The sequence below is a fragment of the Octopus sinensis genome, linkage group LG18 (genome assembly GCF_006345805.1).
Source record: "Octopus sinensis linkage group LG18, ASM634580v1, whole genome shotgun sequence".
NCBI lineage: Eukaryota > Metazoa > Mollusca > Cephalopoda > Octopoda > Octopodidae > Octopus > Octopus sinensis.
In genome coordinates this window covers 49,549,928-49,571,963 of record NC_043014.1, presented here as the reverse complement: position 1 = coordinate 49,571,963, position 22,036 = coordinate 49,549,928, and the positions used below count along the sequence as shown (strand labels likewise).

Genomic DNA, 22,036 nt, shown 5'->3' with positions numbered 1-22,036 from the left:
TATATACATATATACGACGGGCTTCTTTTCAGTTTCCGTCTACCAAATCCACTCACAAGGCTTTGGTCGGCCCGAGGCTATAGTAGAAGACACTTGCCCAAGGTGTGGTTGGTAAGCAAGCTACTTACCACACAGCCACTCCTGCGCCTCATGCTAATGATTCTACCAGCTCCCCATCTTCAAATTGCTAATTACTTCAAGTTAGGGACCAAGCTAACCATCTAGAAGTGTGGGGTGTTGCTCAGTTACACTGGTCCCAGTACATGACTGGTACTATATTTTGTGAGCTTCAGACAGATGAAAAGTAAAGTTTACCTAGGCATGAATGTAATGAACCGGAACCAATACCACAAGGTATTCTGCTCAATGCTTTAACGACTCTGCCAATCTAACCATCCTCAATGCTCTCTTTACTCTTTTACTTGTTTCAGTCATTTGACTGTGGCCATGCTGGAGCACCACCTTTTAGTCGAGCAAATGCGCTGATAATGATAATGAAAATAAATAATTCTTTCTACAAAAGGCAAAAGGCCCTAAAATATTTTGAGTGGGGAGGGTTAGTTGATCACATCAACGTCAGAGTTCAGCTGGTACTTATTCTAATGACCCCCGAAAGGATGTAAAACAAAATCAACCTTGGTGGAATTTGAACTTTGAGCTGAAGAAATGCCATGAAGCATTTTCTCTGGCACAGTAAGAATTCTGTCAGTTCACTGCCTTAACCCTTTAGTATTTAAACCGGCCATATCCGGCCAAGATATTTAATCTGTTTTATGTTCAAACTGACCAGATCCAGGCTCTCACACCTACCCTACAATGTTATTCTACATGAAGTAATTACACCATCAAGATCTTGAAGATATGAGATAATGCATGATTAATTCAAATCAATGGGAATCAACAAGCATTATGTTTGGTAGAATAATCTGAACACTAAAGGGTTCCTTAAATCCTTAAAAATGTTTTAGCCCGAAGGCCGCGGCCATGCTGGGGCACCAAATTATTAAAAAAAATTTTGTCACTTGGGCAAACAATTTTTGAGGGGAGGGGCAAATCAATTATGTTGACCCCAGTACTTCATTGGTAGTTATTTTACTGACCCTGAATGAATGAAAGGCAAAGTTGAACTTGGTGGAATTTGAACTTAGAATGCTGAGCTGAAAGGAAATTCTGCCAAGCATTTTGCCAGGCACAGTAATAATTCTGTTAGTTCACTGCCCCTTAATAAATAAAAAAAAAAAAAAAAAAAAAAAGGGACACAGGGACAAGTTTTGAGAGGAGAGAAAACCAATTATTGCATCAACCCTAATACTTCACTGGTATTTATTTTACTGACCCTAAAAAAAATGAAAGGGCAAAGTCAACCTTGATGGGACTTGAACTCAGAACGCTAAGCCGGACAAAATGTTGCTGAGCATTTAGTCCGACGTGCTAAGAACTCTGCCAGCTCACCGCCTCGGTCACGCTGATAATAATAATAATAAAAATAAATAATACTCAGAGAAAATTCATTGAAATATAAATTACGCAGAGGAGGGCTTTAAATAAATCACGTCTCTCTGCCCGAGGTACATGTATTGGACGTACAAACAAGAACAAAAATGTACTCAATACATGCTAACACAGTTTATTCGTTTGTACAAAAACTGAGGCTTCCTTTTTTTCTCCTGCTTATGTGAATTTCTTCGGCAATGTTCCACAAAGATGGCCAGAGTAATAATAATAATAATAATAATAATAATAATATAATAATAATAATAATAATAATAATAATACATGTGCAAAACTCTGAGTAGAGACAGAGTGGAGCCTCAACTTTAATAAATGGATAGATTTATATATATATATATATATATATATATAGATTTATATATATATATATCTATAGATTTATATATCTATCTATAGATTTATATATATATCTATCTATCTATAGATTTATATATTATATATATATATATCTATAGATTTATATATATATATATATATATATCTATAGATTTATATATCTATCTATCTATCTATAGATTATATATATATCTATCTATCTATAGATTTATATATATATATATATATATATATAGATTTATATATATATGTATAGATTTATATATATATAATATATATATATGTATAGATTTATATATATATGTATGTATATATCTATAGATTTATATATATATATATATATATTATATATATATATATCTATAGATTTATATATATATATGTATATATCTATAGATTTATATATATATATATAGATATATATACACACACACACACACACACATTTATATTTACATACACTCACACACACACAAACATTCATATACATACAATACACACACACACACACACATATTAGTCTATTAGTAATCGGCCTTGTTCAACCGAGGCAAGCAGGCAAGTAGACAGCAACTGAAAATTTTCACAATCCGTTCATATTTATGTCAGTTGGCATGAGATAGTCGTGCATGGCATACTTCCAGGTCCACAGCCGGGCAATCCGCTCAAACTCCTGTCGGCCGCTCACGTAAAGTCGACCGATCGTTGGCTCCATACACACGTGGCAGTAAGGATCGGTCAACAGGGACTGGATGCTAATGAGAACTTTGGAAATAGTCAATGCCAGACTCCAGTTGTGGTGAATAGAATCAAGACCGATGTCTCCGTGGCGGCTGATGTTGGGATGGAATATTTTCGTGATAAAACGCACTTTTGGGGGTTTCATGGGGTAACTGGAAAAAAAAAACAGATGGAGAAACACTGTAAGATATAATGACAATAGAAAGAGACACATACACATACACACACATGCGTTCATTTGCTTTATGTTCATTTTGCTATGTCAGCATGGGTTAGATGAATACTTAATAGTATGGCTGCGTGGTCGAGAAGTTTGCTTCCCAACCATGTGGTCTTCGATTCAGTTCCACCATGTGGCATCTTGAGCAAGTGTATATCCACAGGCTGACCAAAGCCTTGTAGATGGAAACTGGAAGAAACCTAGCACACACACACAGAGGCACAGGAGTGGCTGTGTGGTAAGTAGCTTGCTAACCAACCACATGGTTCCGGGTTCAGTCACACTGCGTGGCATCTTGGGCAAGTGTCTTCTGCTATAGCCCCGGGCCGACCAATGCCTTGCGAGTGGATTTGGTAGACGGAAACTGAAAGAAGCCTGTCGTATATATATGTATATATATATATTATATATATATATATATATATATATAATATATATATATATATATATTGTCTGGCACCTGTGTCGGTGGCACATAAAAACACCATCCGAGCGTGGCCGTTCGCCAGCCTCGTCTGGCACCTGTGTCGGTGGCACATAAAATCACCCACTACACTCTCGGAGTGGTTGGCGTTAGGAAGGGCATCCAGCTGTAGAAACACTGCCAGATCTGACTGGCCTGGTGCAGCCTTCGGGCTCCCCAGACCCCAGTTGAACCGTCCAACCCATGCTAGCATGGAAAGCGGACGTTAGATGATGATGATATATGTATGTGTGTGTATGTGTTTGTGTGTCTGCGTTTGTTCCCCTAGCATTGCTTGACAACCGATGCTGGTGTGTTTATGTCCCCGTCACTTAGCGGTTCGGCAAAAGAGACCGATAGAATAAGTACTGGGCTTACAAAGAATAAGTCCCGGGGTCGATTTGCTCGACTAGAGGCGGTGCTCCAGCATGGCCGCAGTCAAATGACTGAAACAAGTAAAAGTAAAGAGTATATTGTGTGTGAAATGTGAAATGGGGCAATGTGAAATGAAGTGTCTTGCTCAAGAACACAACACACCACCAGGAATCGAATTTATGATTGCGAACTGAATACCCTAACCACTAAGCCACGTGCCTTCACAATATGTCTTATATATAATAACCATCTATACAAAAGTGATGGTCATGGTAGGAATACAGAGCTTAGATCTACATGATCAGAATTGACTTGGGGGCTAAACAACTGCACTGTGTTCACAGTTGGAACACCTTTGAATAGAGGTTCACATGACCAGGATTGACCCAGGGCTAAACAACAACAAAAAAAAAACAATTATAGCCACTCATTTTAATTACTATACTGTACATTAGATAGTGTGCTCCCAGATATGCTATGCCCGAATTAAAGACGGGATAGTCACAGTTGGAATGTCTTTGGTCATAGATCCACATGGTCAGGACTAAACAACAGCATTCATTATAAATCTGATATTATGATATAAAAGAATGTCCTAGAAATGTTTCAACTCACCTGTCTGGAATCTGTAGGTACAATAAGAACTGACCGCCTTCATATGGACTTCCCTGGGGTCCAGTGATTGAAGCCTGCCAATGGCAGCAGTTTTGGTCTAATGGTGTTGCTTGAATACCTTCAGGTGGGTCTGTCTTTAAGGTCTTCAATTCACTTCGTAATCTTCTGTGACGCCAGGAATTCTCTTTGATAGGAGGTGTGCTCTGCAGATAAAAAAGAAAAATTATATATATATATATAAATATATATATATATATATATATATACAACGCTCAGAGTGAAAGGTAGATTGTACGGCGCATGTCTGCGAACTGCCATGCTTCACGGTAGTGAAACATGGGCTGTGACTGCGGAGGACATGCGTAGGCTTGAAAGAAATGAAGCTAGCATGATCCACTGGATGTGTAATGTCAGTGTGCACACACGACAGAGTGTAAGCGCCCTGAGAGAAATGCTGGACATAAGAAGCATCGGATGTGGCGTGCAAGAGAGACGTCTGCGCTGGTATGGTCATGTACTACGGATGGATGAGGAGAGATGTGTGAAGAAGTGCCACTCCCAGGCAGTTGAAGGAATCCAGGGTAGAGGTAGACCCAGGAAGACATGGGATGAGGTGGTCAAGCACGACCTTCGAACGTTGGGCCTCACAGCATGACCTTCGAACGTTGGGCCTCACAGAGGCAATGACGAAAGGCCGAGACCTCTGGAGATATGCTGTGACTGCAAAAACCCGACAAATAACGGTCGATAAATTAAGTACCAGTTACAGAGTGTAAGCGCCCTGAGAGAAATGCTGGACATAAGAAGCATCGGATGTGGCGTGCAAGAGAGACGTCTGCGCTGGTAAGGTCATGTACTATGGATGGATGAGGAGAGATGTGTGAAGAAGTGCCACTCCCAGGCAGTTGAAGGAATCCAGGGTAGAGGTAGACCCAGGAAGACATGGGATGAGGTGGTCAAGCATGACCTTCGAACGTTGGGCCTCACAGAGGCAATGACGAAAGACCGAGACCTCTGGAGATATGCTGTGACTGCGAAGACCCGACAAATAACGGTCGATAAATTAAGTACCAGTTACGCACAGGGGTCGATATAATCGACTTAATCCGTTTGTCTGCCCTTGTTTGTCCTCTCTGTGTAGGTAGTACCCTTGTGGGTAGTAATGAAATAAGTATCTACAACATTGTTTCATTCCAATTGTCTTGAAGCTTTTCTTACCCTTTGCCAGTTTGAACAAATACACAACTACCTGTTTTTATATATAATACATACAAAGACGGGGAATTAGACACCAATTACAGAAGATGAACACAGCTAAGATGCTAATGACAAAAATGAGGAACAAGCAGTAAGTGATTACTAAAAAGAATTAGTGACAAAAAGAGTAGGGCACAGGTTCCCAAAAAGGGTTCCTAGTAGTCTGATTTAGCCCTTTAGTGTTTAACCCTTTAGTATTTAAACCGGCCATATCTGGCCAAAAAATTTAATCTGTTTTTGTTCAAACTGACCAGATCCAGGCCCTCACACCTACCCTACAATGTTATTCTACATGAAGTAATTACACCATCAAGATCTTGAAGATATGAGATAATGCATGATTAATTCAAATCAATGTGAATCAATAGGCATTATGTTTGAAAGAATAATCTGAACACTAAAGGGTTAAACCAGCCATATCTGGCCCAGATATTCTACATGTTTTATATTCAAACTGGTGATATCTAGCCTCTCACACCTAGCTTACATTGACATTCTAAAAATAAGCAATCACATCATTGAAACCGCAAAGCTCTGAGATAATGCATGATTAATTCAAAACAATTTGAATGAAAAACATATTACAATTAACAGAGTAATCTGAACACTAAAGGGTTAAGGACAAGACCTTTAAAGTTGTACATAAGCAGCTAGGTACTGAAGACTATGAAAATGTCTTTAATGGTTTGTTGCAAATGGTATATAATTGAGCATTTAGATAAAGATTAATGCTGGGAGGTGGAGTAAGTGATGGCTTAGTGGTTAGGACTTGATGTGAGTAAAGGAGTTAAGGGAACTGATACTCTTGGAGGTAATAAAGAATCCTTCTTCCTCTTTATATGAAAAGACTGTGCTTGTGTGTATGTGTGTGTATATACAAATATCGAGTGAGGTCGTCGCCAGTGCCGCTGGACTGGCTCCTCTGCAGGTGGCACGTAAAAAGCACCATTTGGGCGTGGCCGTTGCCAGTACCACCAAACTGGCCCTCGTGCCGGTGGCACGTAAAAGCACCCACTACACTCTCGGAGTGGTTGGTGTTAGGAAGGGCATCCAGCTGTAGAAACTCTGCCAGATCAGATTGGATTCTGGTTCGCCAGACCTCAGTCAAATCGTCCAACCCATGCTAGCATGGAAAGCGGACGTTAAATGATGATGATGATGATGATATATCATCATCCTCATTTAACGTCTGTCCATCCATCTGACGGACGGATAGACGTATGTATAAAGCTTCTGGCTGTTGCCCTATTGGATTACTCAGAAACAGTCGAAGAAGCTCAAATCCACACCCAGACCCACACACATAAATACACTTTTCATATAGAGGAAGAAGAGTGTCTTCTGGTAAATGGGAAGTAAATAAAATGATGGTGAAGTGTATGCAGGTTGAAACCCTGAGTTCAAATCCCAACAAAGTCAAATTTACATTTCATGCTGTCAAGGGTCACCACTAGAGCAGAGTGGCTGGTACTGGAGGCAGAGGGGACAGCATTAGAGACAGAGTGGGAGTGGAATCAGATTTGGTTTAGACCAGTTCCACTCCTGCCGTCAGATGTTAAAACGCTGAAGAAAATAATGAGTTTACTCATTTTACTTGTTTCAGTCATTTGACTGCGGCCATGCTGGAGCACCGCCTCTAATCGAGCAACTCGACCCCGGGACTTATTCTTTTTGTAAGCCCAGAACTTATTCTATCGGTCTCTAGGTGCAGGAGTGGCTGTGTGGTAAGTAGCTTGTTTACCAACCACATGGTTCCGGGTTCAGTCCCACTGCGTGGCACCTTAGGCAAGTGTCTTCTACTATGGCCTCGGGCCGACCAAAACCTTGTGTGTGGATTTGATAGACGGAAACTGAAAAGAAGCCCGTCGTATATATGTGTATATATATATATATATATATATATATTATATATATATATATATATATATATATATATGCGTGTGTGTGTTTGTCCCCCTAGCATTGCTTGACAACTGATGCTGGTGTGTTTATGTCCCCGTTACTTAGCGGTTCGGCAAAAGAGACCGATAGAATAAGTACTGGGCTTACAAAAAGAATAAGTCCCGGGGTCGAGTTGCTCGATTAAAGGTGGTGCTCCAGCATGGCCGCAGTCAAATGACTGGAACAAAATTAGCGAATCATTAATTAGCAAAGACAAAAAAAGAAAACCCCAAAGTCAATAATAGCAATTTGAAAACTGAGCAGTTTAGAAACACATGTCAGGTAACTGGTTAGCATGTGTTATGTAAGAAAGCATGGAAGCTAACAGAGGTACTTACTGTGTTACATATGGACCATGCTGGTTTAGAAACCTGCCAGGTACAAACAAAAACTAAACGTTATAATGTCTTATAGACACAAGCATGGCAGGCTGGCTGGTTAAGAAGTTTGCAACAATATAGTAGCAGGTTCCATCCCACTGTGCAGTACTTTGTATGTGTGTTTTTTACTATTGCCTTGGGTCTACTAATGGCTCATAAATGAAATTCAATAAACTGTATTGAAGCCTGTTGTGTATGTGTGTATATATATATTTATATATTACATTATATAATTATATAATGTAATATTTTGAATTTGCCTTAAATAGGTCCTTTTACATACTGAACACTTGGTGAAATTGATTAATTAATTAATTTTACCCTCAATTGTTGATATATATATATATATATATATATATATATATATATATGTAGGTCCCGGGTTGAGTCGGGTTAACCACAGTAAATAAGGTACTCAATACATAGCAGAGTAAAGTAATTTATTTTATAGAAGGAGCTTCTACAGGACTAGAACTGTTTCATTCAGATGAAATCTTCAGGAAGCCCTGAAGCTTCCTGAAGATTTCATCTGAATGAAACAGTTCTAGTCCTGTAGAAGCTCCTTCTATAAAAATATATATATATATATATATATATATATATAGTGGAGGTGTAATGGCCCAGTGGTTAGGGCAGCAGACTCATGGTCGTAGGATCGTGGTTTTGATTCCCAGACCGGGCGTTGCGAGTGTTTATTGAGCGAAAACACCTAAAGCTCCACAAGGCTCCGGCAGGGGCTCGTGGCGATCCCTGCTGTACTCCTTCGCCACAACTTTCTCTCACTCTTTCTTCTGTTGGCCTGCTCGCTTAGCCAGTGGGGTGGCATCATTTGAAAGCTAAAACAATGCGAAGCGCATTGTGACCAGCGATGTGTAGCAACATCTGATAGTCTGGTTGGTCATTGGTCATGGTGATATATATATATATAGTAGAAATAAGGACCTAATTCCTTCAAAGGGATGTTAAACGCTAGAGTTGCTGAAGTATGGAACAAACTGCCGGCATCAGTTGTTAGTTGTCGGAGCACTGCATCCTTCAAAACTTCCATGCTTTCTGAGATTCACCAACACTAAACCTGATTTTCTCCCCTCCATACACACGCAAGCCATGTATCTGACTCATACACTGTTCACTTCCCAGACATTTGTACATTACTGCATATGCTTTATACGCACTTTCTGACAAGTTGTGGTGCACCTGAGCACTGTATACAATAATTTCATTATTATTATATATTTCTTTACTACCCACAAGGGGTTAAACATAGAGGGGACAAACAAGGACAAAGGGATTAAGTCGATTACATCGACCCCGAGGGGATGAAAGGCAAAGTCGACCTCGGCGGAATTTGAACTCAGAACGTAAAACATCCAATACTACACTCTCGGAGTGGTTGTTGTTAGGAAGGGCATCCATCTGTAGAAACTCTGTCAGATCAAGACTGGAGCCTGATGCAGCCATCTGGTTCGCCAGTCCTCAGTCAAACCGTCCAACCCATGCTAGCATGGAAAGCTCCTCTTCGTTAATTATCTAAATGCTCTTCAAACACTCAGGCTTTGTCTTTCCCATCTTGTTCCCTATGTTGAGTCTTATTTCTCAGGGTAAAGGGTAAAAACCCCCTTTGGTTATAAATGACCATAGGATTTCACCTAGAAAGTTCCTCTCTGAAGTACAAGTCCAAGCAAGTTTGTTTATGGAAGACCAGCAACTGTCTATACATACCAGCCTCCCCTCTGCACACCACCGATGTTATCCAAGGGAAAGGCAAAGGCTGATATACAGCTTGGCACCAGTGATGTCACAACTCATTTCTACAGATGAGTGAACTGGAGCAGTGTGAAATAAAGTGTCTTGCTCAAGAACAAAACACAAAGCCCGGTCCAGGAATCGAACTCACTACCTCATGATTGTGAGCCTGATACTCTAACCACTGAGCCATGAGCCTTCATACTCAGCAGTATGCTCAAGTATGTCATTGCTAAACTCTAACCTTAACCCTTCCTCACCCATATCCAAACTGAAGATCAAGCACATTATCTCACAAGTGTGGGGTGTGAGTGGGGGAGACAACTTTAACCCTTTCGTTACTGTATTTATTTTGAGATGCTCTGTGTTTCTTTCAATTACTTTAAATATAACAAAGAATTTAGTAAAATAACTTAGTTATCATTCAGCTAGTGTTAGGAACATAAATTGTGACTAAGGTTTGGTGGAAGATTTTAATTCAAAACTTATGAAAACAAGACATTTGTACTACAGAGCCAGAGCTGGTTTCAGCTGGGTTGGTAACGAAAGGGTTAAACATCATTAGGGAACTGTGCCAAATTTCTTGGCAACGTAACAGAAAAATGAAATAAAAAATAAAATAAATAAATATATAAAACAAGGAGTTTCGGTTACCTGAAGCATCATACTTTCCAAACAATAACGGCATGGTGAACTCTCTAGTCTGCAAAGGAGAAAAATGATAAACCAAGATGACTAAGCTAAACGAAAATACATTCTGGTACATATTTATCCAATGACACACAGACACATACCAAAGAACCACAGCCATCATTCACAAGCATGTCTGACTTTGTGGTTTGTGATTTGTGGTTTGTGCTGGTGGCATGTAAAAAGCACCATCCGTTCGTGGCCGTTGCCAGCCTCGCCTGGCCCCTGTGCCGGTGGCACGTAAAAAGCACCATCCGTCCGTGGCCGTCTGCCAGCTCTGTCTGGCACCTGTGCCGGTGGCACGTAAAAAGCACCCACTACACTCATGGAGTGGTTGGCGTTAGGAAAGGCATCCAGCCGTAGAAACATTGCCAGATCAGACTGGGCCTGATGCAGCCTTCTGGCTTCCCAGACCCCAGTTGAACCGTCCAACCCATGCTAGCATGGAAAGCGGACGTTAAACGATGATGATGATGCTTTTCTTAATTGTTTTAGGTACCTAGAGTGGCTAACCGGCTTCCGTGCCAGTGGCACATGAAAGGCACCATTGAGTGTGTTCATTACCAGCATCGCCTTACTGGCACCTGTGTCGGTGGCATGTGTAAAAGATTCGAGCCAGGTTGTTGCCAGTACCGCCTGACTGGCCCCGTGCCGGTGGCATGTAAAAAGCACCCACTACACTCTCAGAGAAGGTTGGTGTTTGGAAGGGCATCCAGCTGTAGAAACTCTGCCAGATCAAGATTGAAGCCTGATGCAGCCATCTGGTTGCCAGCCTTCAGTCAAATCGTCCAACCCATGCTAGCATGGAAAGCGGTCGTTAAACGATGATGATGATGATGATGATGTAGATGTGAGAAGACACAGACTGTCCCTTGGTCCTCCCATCCCTTGATGTATGTTTCAGTGGAACACCAAGCATGTTGGAGGGAAAGAGAGGGCTACACCAACACAGGCTGGTATTAAGTTTCAAAGGCGGCGAGCTAGCAGAATCGTAGCAGAATCGTTTGCATGCCGGGCGAAACGCTTAGCCATATTTCGTCTGCCGTTACGTTCTGAGTTCAAATTCCGTCGAGTTCGACTTTGCCGTCCATCTTTTCAGGGTCGATAAATTAAGTACCAGATACGCACTGGTGTCGATGTAATTGACTTAATAACTTTGTCTGTCCTTGTTTGTCCTCTCTGTGTTTAGCCCCTTGTGGGCAGTAAAGAAATAGAAATAAATATTAATTTTCAGCTGACCAGGCAAAGTTGAAATGAAGCGCCTTCTTTTAAGGACATAATATGCTACCTGATCCAGGAATCAAACTCAAGACCATATGGTCGTGGGCCCAACACTATATCATGCGTGGCGATTTGCTGTGCTTGAGAAGATTCATTAAGCCAAGTGAGATCGTAGTTGTGGATGGTGCCAGTGACATAAAGGCACCAGAGCTGGTGACACATAAAAGCACCTGTGTCGGTGACACATAAAAGGCACCCACTACACTCTTGGAGTGGTTGGTGTTAGGAAGGGCATCCAGCTGTAGAAACCAAACCAAAACCAGACTGGAACCTGGTCCAGCTCTCCAGCTTACCAGTTGTAGACAAACTGTCCAACCCATGCCAGCATGGAAAGCAGAAACTAAATGAAGATGATCTGCTTGGCTGTGTGGCAAGATTACTTCTCAACCACATAGTTCCAGCATGGTACTTTAGAAAATTGTTTTCTACTATAGCCCTGGGCCTACCAAAACCATGTGAGTCAGTCTAGAAGATAGAAACAGAAAGTGTGCGTCTGTCTGTCTACATATCTATCTTAATACATATATATATATATATATATATATATATATACATACATACATATTTACAAAGTCAGAAAACAGCACAGCTCCCATGACTTTAGGAAACATTTTTTCATGCTGAGAGTTGCTGAAGCATGGAACAAACTGCCGGCATCAGTTGTTAGTTGTCGGAGCACTGCATCCTTCAAAACTTCCATGCTTCCTGAGATTCGCCTGATTTTCTCCCCTCCATACACACACAAGCATGTATCTGACTCATACATTGTTCGCTTTCCAGACATTTGTACATTACTGCAAATGCTTTATACGCACTTTCTGACAAATTGTGGTGCACATGAGCACTGTATACAATAATTTTATTATATATATTATATATACACACAGAAGATATGAGGAGTTGCCAGCTCGCTGCTTCTTATCACAACATACCACTGTGTGCTGTATGGTAAGAACATATGATCACTGGAACAACAGACCTTGAAGTCACATCTAGTCACTGAAACCAACTCCCCTGTGTATAACATATCTTCAGGCATCAGGTTCCACAACAGAGAGGTTTTGGTAAAACATTAAATAAAATGACAAGATTTGTATTGATTTCAAGAATACTCACAGTTTTGAATATATCGTTTTCCAACACTTCACTTTGTAATACGGTCGGAAAAGAGGCCAACGGAGGCTGATGAAATGTTTCCACTGGGTTTGTGTAGTTTCGGCATCGAGGATCTGCCACCATCTCGAACATACATTGCCGGCCATCCATCGTGAGATATCGTCAAGGTGACGGAAAACTACCAGTAATACTGTGTAAAGAGGAATAGATAAATAAATGAGAGACGGGGGAAGCTACCGGTAATAGTAGGTAAATAGAAACGATATAGAAGAAACTACTAATAATGGTGAGTAGAGATGAGAGAGATGAAACTTAGTAGTAATAGTGATGTATTTATATCTAGTGCAAACGATTCTCCTTTATGGCAGCGAGTCATGGCCGATGAGGGTGGAAGATATTAAGCGACTAGAATCCTTCGATCACCTCTGTCTACGCTGCATCCTTTGTGTCCGATGGCATCACTTTGTCACCCATGCTAGCATGGAGAACGGACGTTAAACGATGATGATGATGATGAATTCGGTGCGACACCAGTGCAGAATCACCTCCCTCCGACAAGTCATCCTAATGAGACGTCTGCGTTGGCTGGGTCATGCCCTCCATCATCAGCCAAGAGAATTCATCTACGAAGCAGTTGCCCCGTTGGCAAAAGCAATGTGGTGGACAATGAAAAACCTGACTGATGACAGTCAAGGCTGATCTGGAACCCAATCTAGGCCCCATATCTATGGCGTTCGCCGCTGGAATAAGGAGTGGTTGGAGATCATGTGGTCATTAGCCTCAAATCGCCAGGCCTGGTTGGCGTTTGTAAGAGATGCAGCATTGAGGGTGAATGAAGCCAGCTCAACCTACCCCAGGTGAATGCTGTCTCAAGAAGAGAGATTTACATCTATTTGTCTATCATCATTATCATCATCATTGTCGTTTAACGTCTGCTTTCCATGCTGGCATGGGTTGGCAAGCTTGAAGGCTGTACCAGGCTCCAATCTGATCTGGCAAAGTTTCTACAGCTGGATGTCCTTCCTAACGCCAACCACTCCGTGAGTGTAGTGGGTGCCACCAGCATGAGGGCCACTGATATTATCTGAGGGAAAGGCAAAGGCTGATGCAGCTCGACACCAGTGACATCACAACTCATTTTTACAGCTGAGTGAACTGGAGCAATGTGAAATAAAGTGTCTGGCTCAAGAACACAGCATGCAGCTTGGTCTGGGAATCGAACTCACAGCCTCACGATTGTAAGCTTCACATTTTGCCAATAAACACATGCACTAATTTATTTGATTCTCTTTTCTCTTTCTCTTTTACTTGTTTCAGTCATTTGACTGCGGCCATGCTGGAGCACCGCCTTTAGTCGAGCAACTCAACCCTGGGACTTATTCTTTGTAAGCCCAGTACTTATTCTATCAGTCTCTTTTGCCGAACCGCTAAGTGACGGGGACGTCAACACACCAGCATCGGTTGTCATGCAATGCTAGGGGGATAGAATTATTATTACTTCTTGTTTACTTGTCAGTAAAAATTCTTTTCTCATTATAAAGCTGGAGTTTGGAAGATGACCTAACATTAAATTTTGATGGGAGGTTTTAATTTAGATAATTTTAAAACATGAATTTTGTAACATGAAACTAAGAGTAGTTCAGGGCATGTTGGTATCAAAAGGGTTAAGAGAGATGATGGAGAAATCACTGAATGGTAAAGGGTTAAGAATTTTGGTACCTTCGGGTGGCAGAGAGTCTACAAGACCTTCAGGAATAGATTCTTTGTCAGTGTCCCGAGCAATAGTTAGAGAAGTAATCCTTTCGGTTAGTTTGTCCATTTTGTGAGAATGGGATTTCACTACGTGAGTTCTTTTATCTTTCTGAGTGTAGAAATCAGCTGCGGCATCTGGTTCCTCATTGCCAGAATCATCTGAATCGGCTTTCTGGAAGTGGAGAAAAAACGGAAAAAAAAAAAAAATCACTGAAAAAATTTATAAAAGAATTATTGTTAAAGGTTCAGTCTCATCACATGCACCTGGGATGAATGCCTTCTACTACAACCCAGGGCCAACCAAAGCCTTGTGAGTGGATTTGGTAGACAAAAACTGAAAAGAAGCCTACCATATATATCATCATCATCATCCTTTAACGTCTGCTTTCCATGCTAGCATGGATTGGATGATTTGACTGAGGACTGGCAAACAAGATGGCTGCACCAGGCTCCAATCTGATCTGGCAGAGTTTCTACAGCTGGATGCCCTTCCTAACGCCAACCACTCCGAGAGTGTAGTGGGTGCTTTTTCGTACCGCCTGCACGAGGGCCAGCCTGGTGGTACTGGCAACGGCCACGCTCAAATGATGTTTTTTACGTGCCACTTGCACAGGAGCCAGTCCAGCGGCACTGGCAATGACCTCGTTCAAATGATTTTTCACGTGCCACCGGCACAAGTGCCATTAAGGCAACGTTGGTAACGATCACACTCGAATGGTGCTTTTTACATGCCACCGGCACGGAAGCCAGTTAGCTGCTCTGGCAATAATCACGCTCGGATGGTGCTCATATATATATAATGTGTATGTGTGTGTGTGTGTATGTTTGTGTACCTTGTCTTGACATCACATGACAGTTGTAAATGATTGTCTGTCATTAAAGCCACATTAATTTCCAATATTCTGCACAAACATGGGGAAATATTCTCTTGCTTGGAAAGAGATGAGGGTCAACAGCAAGAAGGAGATCCAGTCATTTCTTATACTTCAATGAAACTCTGTCCGACCTAAGCAAGTACAGAAAAGAGATGATGATGATGGAAGGATGTCGGTTGGGTGGTTTTGACCATGTCCATTCTTGCAAGAATTCAGGCCAGATGTCTGACCTGAAAGTATCTCAGCAGTTTTTCTTTGATAAGCTGCTTCACCCCCAACACCTGTATCAGAGGTCATGTAAAGGTTCAGAATCTTTCTTTCCACCTCTCGCACAGCCATAAAAAACCCCTACCAAAAACAGGGGTTGAAATAACGTTTTGGACTTGATTTCTTGAGGACTCCGCCCCCTTCCTCTACAGTGGCCCCCTCCAAGAAATAGAGAGAATTTCTACTTACTTCTGTGTAGACTTGTTGTTCGTCCTCATCTTTGTTGATGTCATAAGAGAACAAGAATAAATGGCATGTTCCACATATAGGCTGTCCAAAGTTATTGCTATAGAACCCACTGCACATGGAACAGGTGGGGTACTGAAAGGAAGACAAGGAGAAAAAGAAGAAATAAAAAGAGAAACATTTTGTGTCAAGTTCATCAATCATCATGATTATTATAATTAAATAGTAACAGAAACTTCCCCTTCTCCCCCACCATATATACAGTCTTTATTTGTGGATCAATAATACTACCAACAGTTTCATTTGGAAAAATCTCCACAATTTTCAAGTGAGTCACTTGAAACCATTGGTAGCCTTATTAATAAGGCGGCGAGCTGGGTGAAACGTTGGCACACCGGGCGAAATGCTTAGCGGTATTTCGTCTGTCATTATGTTCCGAGTTCAAATTCTGCTGAGGTCGACTTTGCCGTTCATCCTTTCGGGGTTGATAAATAAAGTACCAGTTTCGCACTGGGGGCGATGTAATCGACTTAATCCCTTTGTCTGTCCTTGTTTGTCCCCTCTATGTTTAGCCCCTTGTGGGCAATAAAGAAATATATAATTAAATAGTAACAGAAACTTCCCCTTCTCCCCCCTCCTGTATATACAGTCTTTATTCGTGGATGACTAATACTACCAACAGTTTCATTTGGAAAAAATCTCCACAATTTTCAAGTGAGTCACTTGAAACCATTGGTAGCATTATAAATCCATAAAAAATATTTATCCACCAAATGCAGTGTTGAGCACACACATACACATATATACACATAAAGCAAAGCAAATGCAAATAGCAAAAGCCCAAGAGGTGATCACAATAAATATTATTAGTTTGAATCAAGGCAACGAACTGGCAGAAGCGTTTGCCTGCCGGGCGAAATACTTAGCAGCATTTTCGTCTGCCACTACGTTCTGAGTTCAAATTCCGCCAAGGTCGACTTTGCCTTTCATCCTTTCGGGGTCGATTAAATAAGTACCAGTTACGCACTGGGGTCGATGTAATCGACTTAATCCCTTTGTCTGTCCTCTCTGTGTTTAGCCCCTTGTGGGTAGTAAAGAAATAGGTATTTCGTCTGCTGCTATGTCCTGAGTTCAAATTCCGCCAAGGTCGACTTTGCCTTTCATCCTTTCGGGGTCGATTAAATAAGTACCAGTTACGCACTGGGGTCGATGTAATCGACTTACTCCCTTTGTCTGTTCTTGTTTGTCCTCTCTGTGTTTAGCCCCTTGTGGGTAGTAAAGAAATAGGTATTTCGTCTGCCGCTACGTTCTGAGTTCAAATTCCGCCGAGGTTGACTTTGCTTTTCATCCTTTCGGGGTCGATTAAATAAGTACAAGTTACGCACTGGGGTCAATGTAATTGACTTAATCCCTTTGTCTGTCCTTGTTTGTCCCCTCTATGTTTAGCCCCTTGTGGGCAATAAAGAAATAAATATTATTAGTTTGATGTTCGGAGAAGGAAAAAAAAGTTAAAGAGTAAAGGCATAGCATTTCGGACACAGTCTTTCATTGAAAACTTATAGAAGTGCAACATCCTAATTTTCACAAGCTTCATGCTACTGAAAAAGAGTTTAATCATTGAAAGGGATCACAAATGACCCTTGTTATTTCTAGTATTAACCCTTTCCTTACTGTATTTATTTTGAGATGCTCTGTGTTTCTTTCAGTTACTTTAAATATAATAAAGAATTTAGTAAAATAACTTGGTTATCATTAAGCTAGTGTTAGGAATATAAATTGTGACTTAGGTTTGGTGGAAGATTTTAATTAAAAACTTATGAAAACAAGACATTTGTACTACAGAGCCAGAAGTGGTTTCAGCTGGGTTGGTATTAAAAGGGTTAAGAATTGTTTCTCTATTATATATTTTAACCCTTTCATTACTGTATTTCTGTTGAGATGCTCTGTGTTTCTTTCAATTACTTTAAATATAACAAGGAATTTAGTAAAATAACTTAGTTATCATTCAGCTAGTGTTAGGAACATAAATTGTGACTAAGGTTTGGTGGAAGATTTTAATTCAAAACTTATGAAAACAAGACATTTTACCACAGAGCCAGAGCCGGTTTTGGCCGGGTTAGTAACAAAAGGGTTAAAATAGTAAGTAGGGTGAAATTTGAAGGTGATTTGGCTGCTATTTCTGCAGGCTGACCAACCACACAGAGGTTTCATAATAATAACACCATTTAACAGATAGTCACCCCAATTACCAACCTGGCTTCTGTCTGCCGAATACAAATACCAAACATTGCTTGCATTCTTCTTTAAAGACAGCATTTAGTAAGGATTTTTGTCCTTTATCTTTTACTCGTTTCAGTTATTATACTGTGGCCATGCTGGAGCACCGCCCTGAAGAATTTCTAGTCAAATGAATTGACCCCCCAGGACTTATTTCTTTAAGCCTGGCACTTATTCTAGCAGACCATTTTGCTGAACTGCTAAGTCATGAGGATGTAAACAAACCAGCACCAGTTGTCAAGTGGTGGTGGGAGACAGACAGACAGACATACACACATACGATGGGCTTCTTTCAGTTTCCACCTACCAAATCCACTCAAACATTTGGTCAACCCAAGTCTATAGTAGAAGACACTTGCCCAAGGTGCCAAACAGTGGAACTGAACCGGGAACTATGTGGCTGGGAGGCAAAGTTCTTGCCATACAGCTAAACATTGGGTGTTTAGCCCCAGGTCAGCTCTGATCCAACAGACTTATAATGAAAGGTATTCCAGCTATGACCATCCAATCTTCTTCTTCAGTAAGTAATATATTAGGACAATACATTCCAAATGTGACCTCCACTAACACCTTTTTTTTACCCCTGAAGACAGAAAAGTATGGATAGATGTCTGCTTCCCTTTTGAAGATGAGTAGTGTGTGATTTTGAGGGAGATTTGGCTACTATTTCTAGGTGCCCCTACCCACTACTTTTGACTCATTTTTCACATCACAAATATTGCATGCAACCAGGTACAAGGTGAATGCACTTGTACCAGTACCTTAATAAAACACACCCAATATTCTCTGTAAAGTGGTTGTTGAACAAAAGGAGAAAATGTAGAGTTTGAGATGACCTTTCAATTTTGTTGAGGACATGTTTAGGTGCAGGTGTAGTTGTGTGGTTAAGAAAGTTTGCTCCCCAACCACAGAGGTTCAGGTTCAGTCCCAGTGTGGCACCTTGGGCAAGTTTCTTCTACCACAGCCCAGTTCACCAAAGCTTTTGAGTGAATTGGCAGGTGGAAATTAAAAGAAACCTGTTATATATATATACATACACCTACATGTACACACACGTGTGTGTGTGTACATGTGTCTACTCGTCCTGGAATCGTGTAAATGAATGACACAGCTTGTAAGCTTGTATGACGGTGACAATCGGATTACAACTCTTACATGTCAAGACAAAGAGAAACAAACACACACACACACCAATACATATATACATACATATATACACGCATATAACTATAAGAATTCTAATAGTCTATGGAAACATGTCTGGCCATAGGGTTTGCTCGAAAACAGGTAAGGGTTGGCAACAGGAAGGGCATCAGACCACAGAAAAATTTGCCTCAGAAATCTCTGACCCATACAAGCATGCAAAAGTGGACACTAAAACAATGATGGTGGCATAGTCTCCAGTAGTGGCCATGATAAACTGTATTCAGAAAACTCTATAAAGATGCTGGTATTAAGAAGAGTGTCCAGTAGCAGAAATCATGCCACAGGGAATAATATGAGAGAGGCTATAAAGCCGTGCGTCAGAACTGTCTCGGAATGTGAAGATACGTCGACTTATGGATAGGAGCACGGAAAACGAATGTGTGAGAAGTAATTATATTCGTTGTATGTTCCCACTTAGAAACATACAAGAACTGCAATTTAAGGTGAAGTACTCAATACATAACGTAGAGTGAATATATTCTTATAAAAAAAAATGACTCTTCACTTGACAAACACAAGTCTTGTAAAAGATTTTGGGTGATCTCTATATGTGTACACACACTATATATATATATATATATATATACTAAGCAATAAGGGTTTAGCAACGAGTTGCCTTACCACATACCGAATTTAGAAATAGCAGTCAAAGGGTTATAGCTAAATAGCTATAACCCTTTGACTGCTATTTCTAAATTCGGTATGTGGTAAGGCAACTCGTTGCTAAACCCTTATTGCTTAGTATTACTTAAATTTTCCTCGAATGAGGCTTTTACATGCCGAAGACTACTTGGTGTAATTGATAATTTTTCCAAATTAATTAATTTCACCCTTCATTATTACGGATATATATATATATATATATATAATTTAATAAATAAAATATATGCATACATACATATATGTACGTACCTACATCTACATGTGTATATACATGCATATAAATATATATGAGTACAGGACACCACAATTAGACGTAGAACTCGACGAGAAACGAAAACATAAAAACAAACATGGAAACGAACTTTTTTTAACAACGAAAAAACAGAGTACAAGACAAACAATACAAGGAATACATATATATATATATATATATATATATATAGGGGATTCTTTACACGAAATCAAGGAAACGTTACGGAAAAATACAGCACTACATGCATAATAATACACGCAAACATGGACATGTTTTTTACTGTCTAGAAAGATGTTCGTATCTCGAGTGATGGTTTTGATAAACAAACAATATATTTAGACATAATTTACGACTATTAAAAACTATGTAAACGAATAACACACACACGTGTGTGTGTGTGTGTGTTGTTTAACCCCAAGTCAACCGTGTCGAGTATCGTCAAATGCATGACAGTCCATGTTTTTAATTGTATCTAAGGAATGTTACTTTACAATGGGTCTTTCTCAGATTAGGACGATGGGGGTATGTGGAATAAAGAAATTTGGCTGCTATTATCTGTCGGACTAGCAACCACTTGGTAGAAGCTCATCCGCGTATGCGTGTGTGTATGTATATATATATATTCTCTCCTTGTTTTTTCTGTGTCCCTTTCCGAAGAAGAGCGTAGGCTCGAAACGTAAAAAGCTCTATTCCTGAGCTTTATACTAATACATCTGTTTGTTTTGTACACCACCTTGTCTTCGTCTTTCGTTTTTTTCGTAAACTCTCCCTATATATATATATATATATATATATATATATATATGTGCATATATATATATATATATGTGCATATATATATATATAAATATATATATGCACACACACATATACATACATATATACTCGCTATGTTGTCCTCTATAATACTAGATTACAGTGAAAAACTACAAAAACGGAGGTTAATAGATTAAGTGGGGTTTTACTATAAACTTAAAACGTAGAAAGCATCTTTCATAAGTATGTTTATATATATATATATATATATATATATAGAGGCGATCTGGAGAAAGATCGCCAATACGTATATACGCATAAATGTATTTGGTGTATGTGTGTGTAAAGTAGCATTAATTGTGCATCAGGAAATTATTCAATTAACGAGAAAACATCAATTCTTAAACACAAATCGACAAAAACAAAAATAACAATTAAAGAATTTTGAAAACCTCCCCTAATGAAGCAAGCATTTTAGATGAAATAGCAAAAAGCCCGGCCACAAATCTCTACGAGGCTTGACAGAGCGTATAACGTAGCATGGATAAATGTATAATGTGGCTAGAGACATTACCTCGGGTTCTAGAAATTCCCAAACATCGACATGGAACTTTAAACTCATTTTACAAAACCCGACGGCCGTCATGTCGAGTCGTCACCACGAGACTTGTTCGAAAATAAAGATGCAAACTCTTAATCTGTCATTCGTACTTTTTTGATCCCAAAACAAGAATACAAAAATTGTTTTAAAAATTAATTACGTATTTAAAAGGAGTATATTTTGACAAATAAAGGAATTTTTATTTTTCTTGTAAAATAACTACATTTTTTTAATAGTTATATTTTTATTTCTGATTATATATTTTGATATTCAAACATTTTAAATTTCGATATATAATAATATAATAATAATAATAATAATATTAGGGAGCATATCCAAACTTACAGGGAAAAATTAGATTTAGGATTAAATCAAATTTCACAGTATAAATATAAATTAAATCACTGTTTGAGTTCCCTAATAGTGGTTTTATCTAATTTAATTTATATATATATATATATGTTACCCAAAGAAATTCTAACTGTCTGTTTTTATGTTTTATTTATATTCTTTATAGTTTTAATGTA

General features: G+C 39.7%; 1 protein-coding gene across 3 annotated transcripts; it reads right to left on the bottom strand.

Moving 5' to 3' along the window:
- Positions 1-1,990: 1,990 nt before the first annotated feature.
- On the bottom strand, positions 1,991-21,612 carry LOC115221585. 3 transcript variants are annotated; one of them, XR_005002951.1, is made up of 9 exons: positions 21,483-21,612; positions 15,757-15,888; positions 14,393-14,597; positions 12,674-12,863; positions 10,241-10,289; positions 7,799-7,831; positions 4,263-4,465; positions 2,311-2,741; positions 1,991-2,009 (listed from the first exon to the last, which is right to left on the bottom strand). XR_005002951.1 is itself a non-coding variant. In XM_036511037.1 (8 exons), the coding sequence occupies exons 1-8, from the start codon at positions 21,552-21,554 to the stop codon at positions 2,432-2,434; spliced, it is 1,194 nt and encodes a 397-aa protein (XP_036366930.1). In that variant the 5' UTR covers positions 21,555-21,612; the 3' UTR covers positions 2,261-2,431. The 3 variants fall into 3 exon arrangements, 2 of the variants coding, with proteins under 2 accessions (XP_036366930.1, XP_029647648.1); XM_036511037.1 differs by lacking the exon at positions 1,991-2,009 and having other exon boundaries at positions 2,261-2,741; XM_029791788.2 differs by lacking the exons at positions 1,991-2,009; positions 7,799-7,831 and having other exon boundaries at positions 2,262-2,741.
- Between the last annotated feature and the right edge of the window lie 424 nt (positions 21,613-22,036).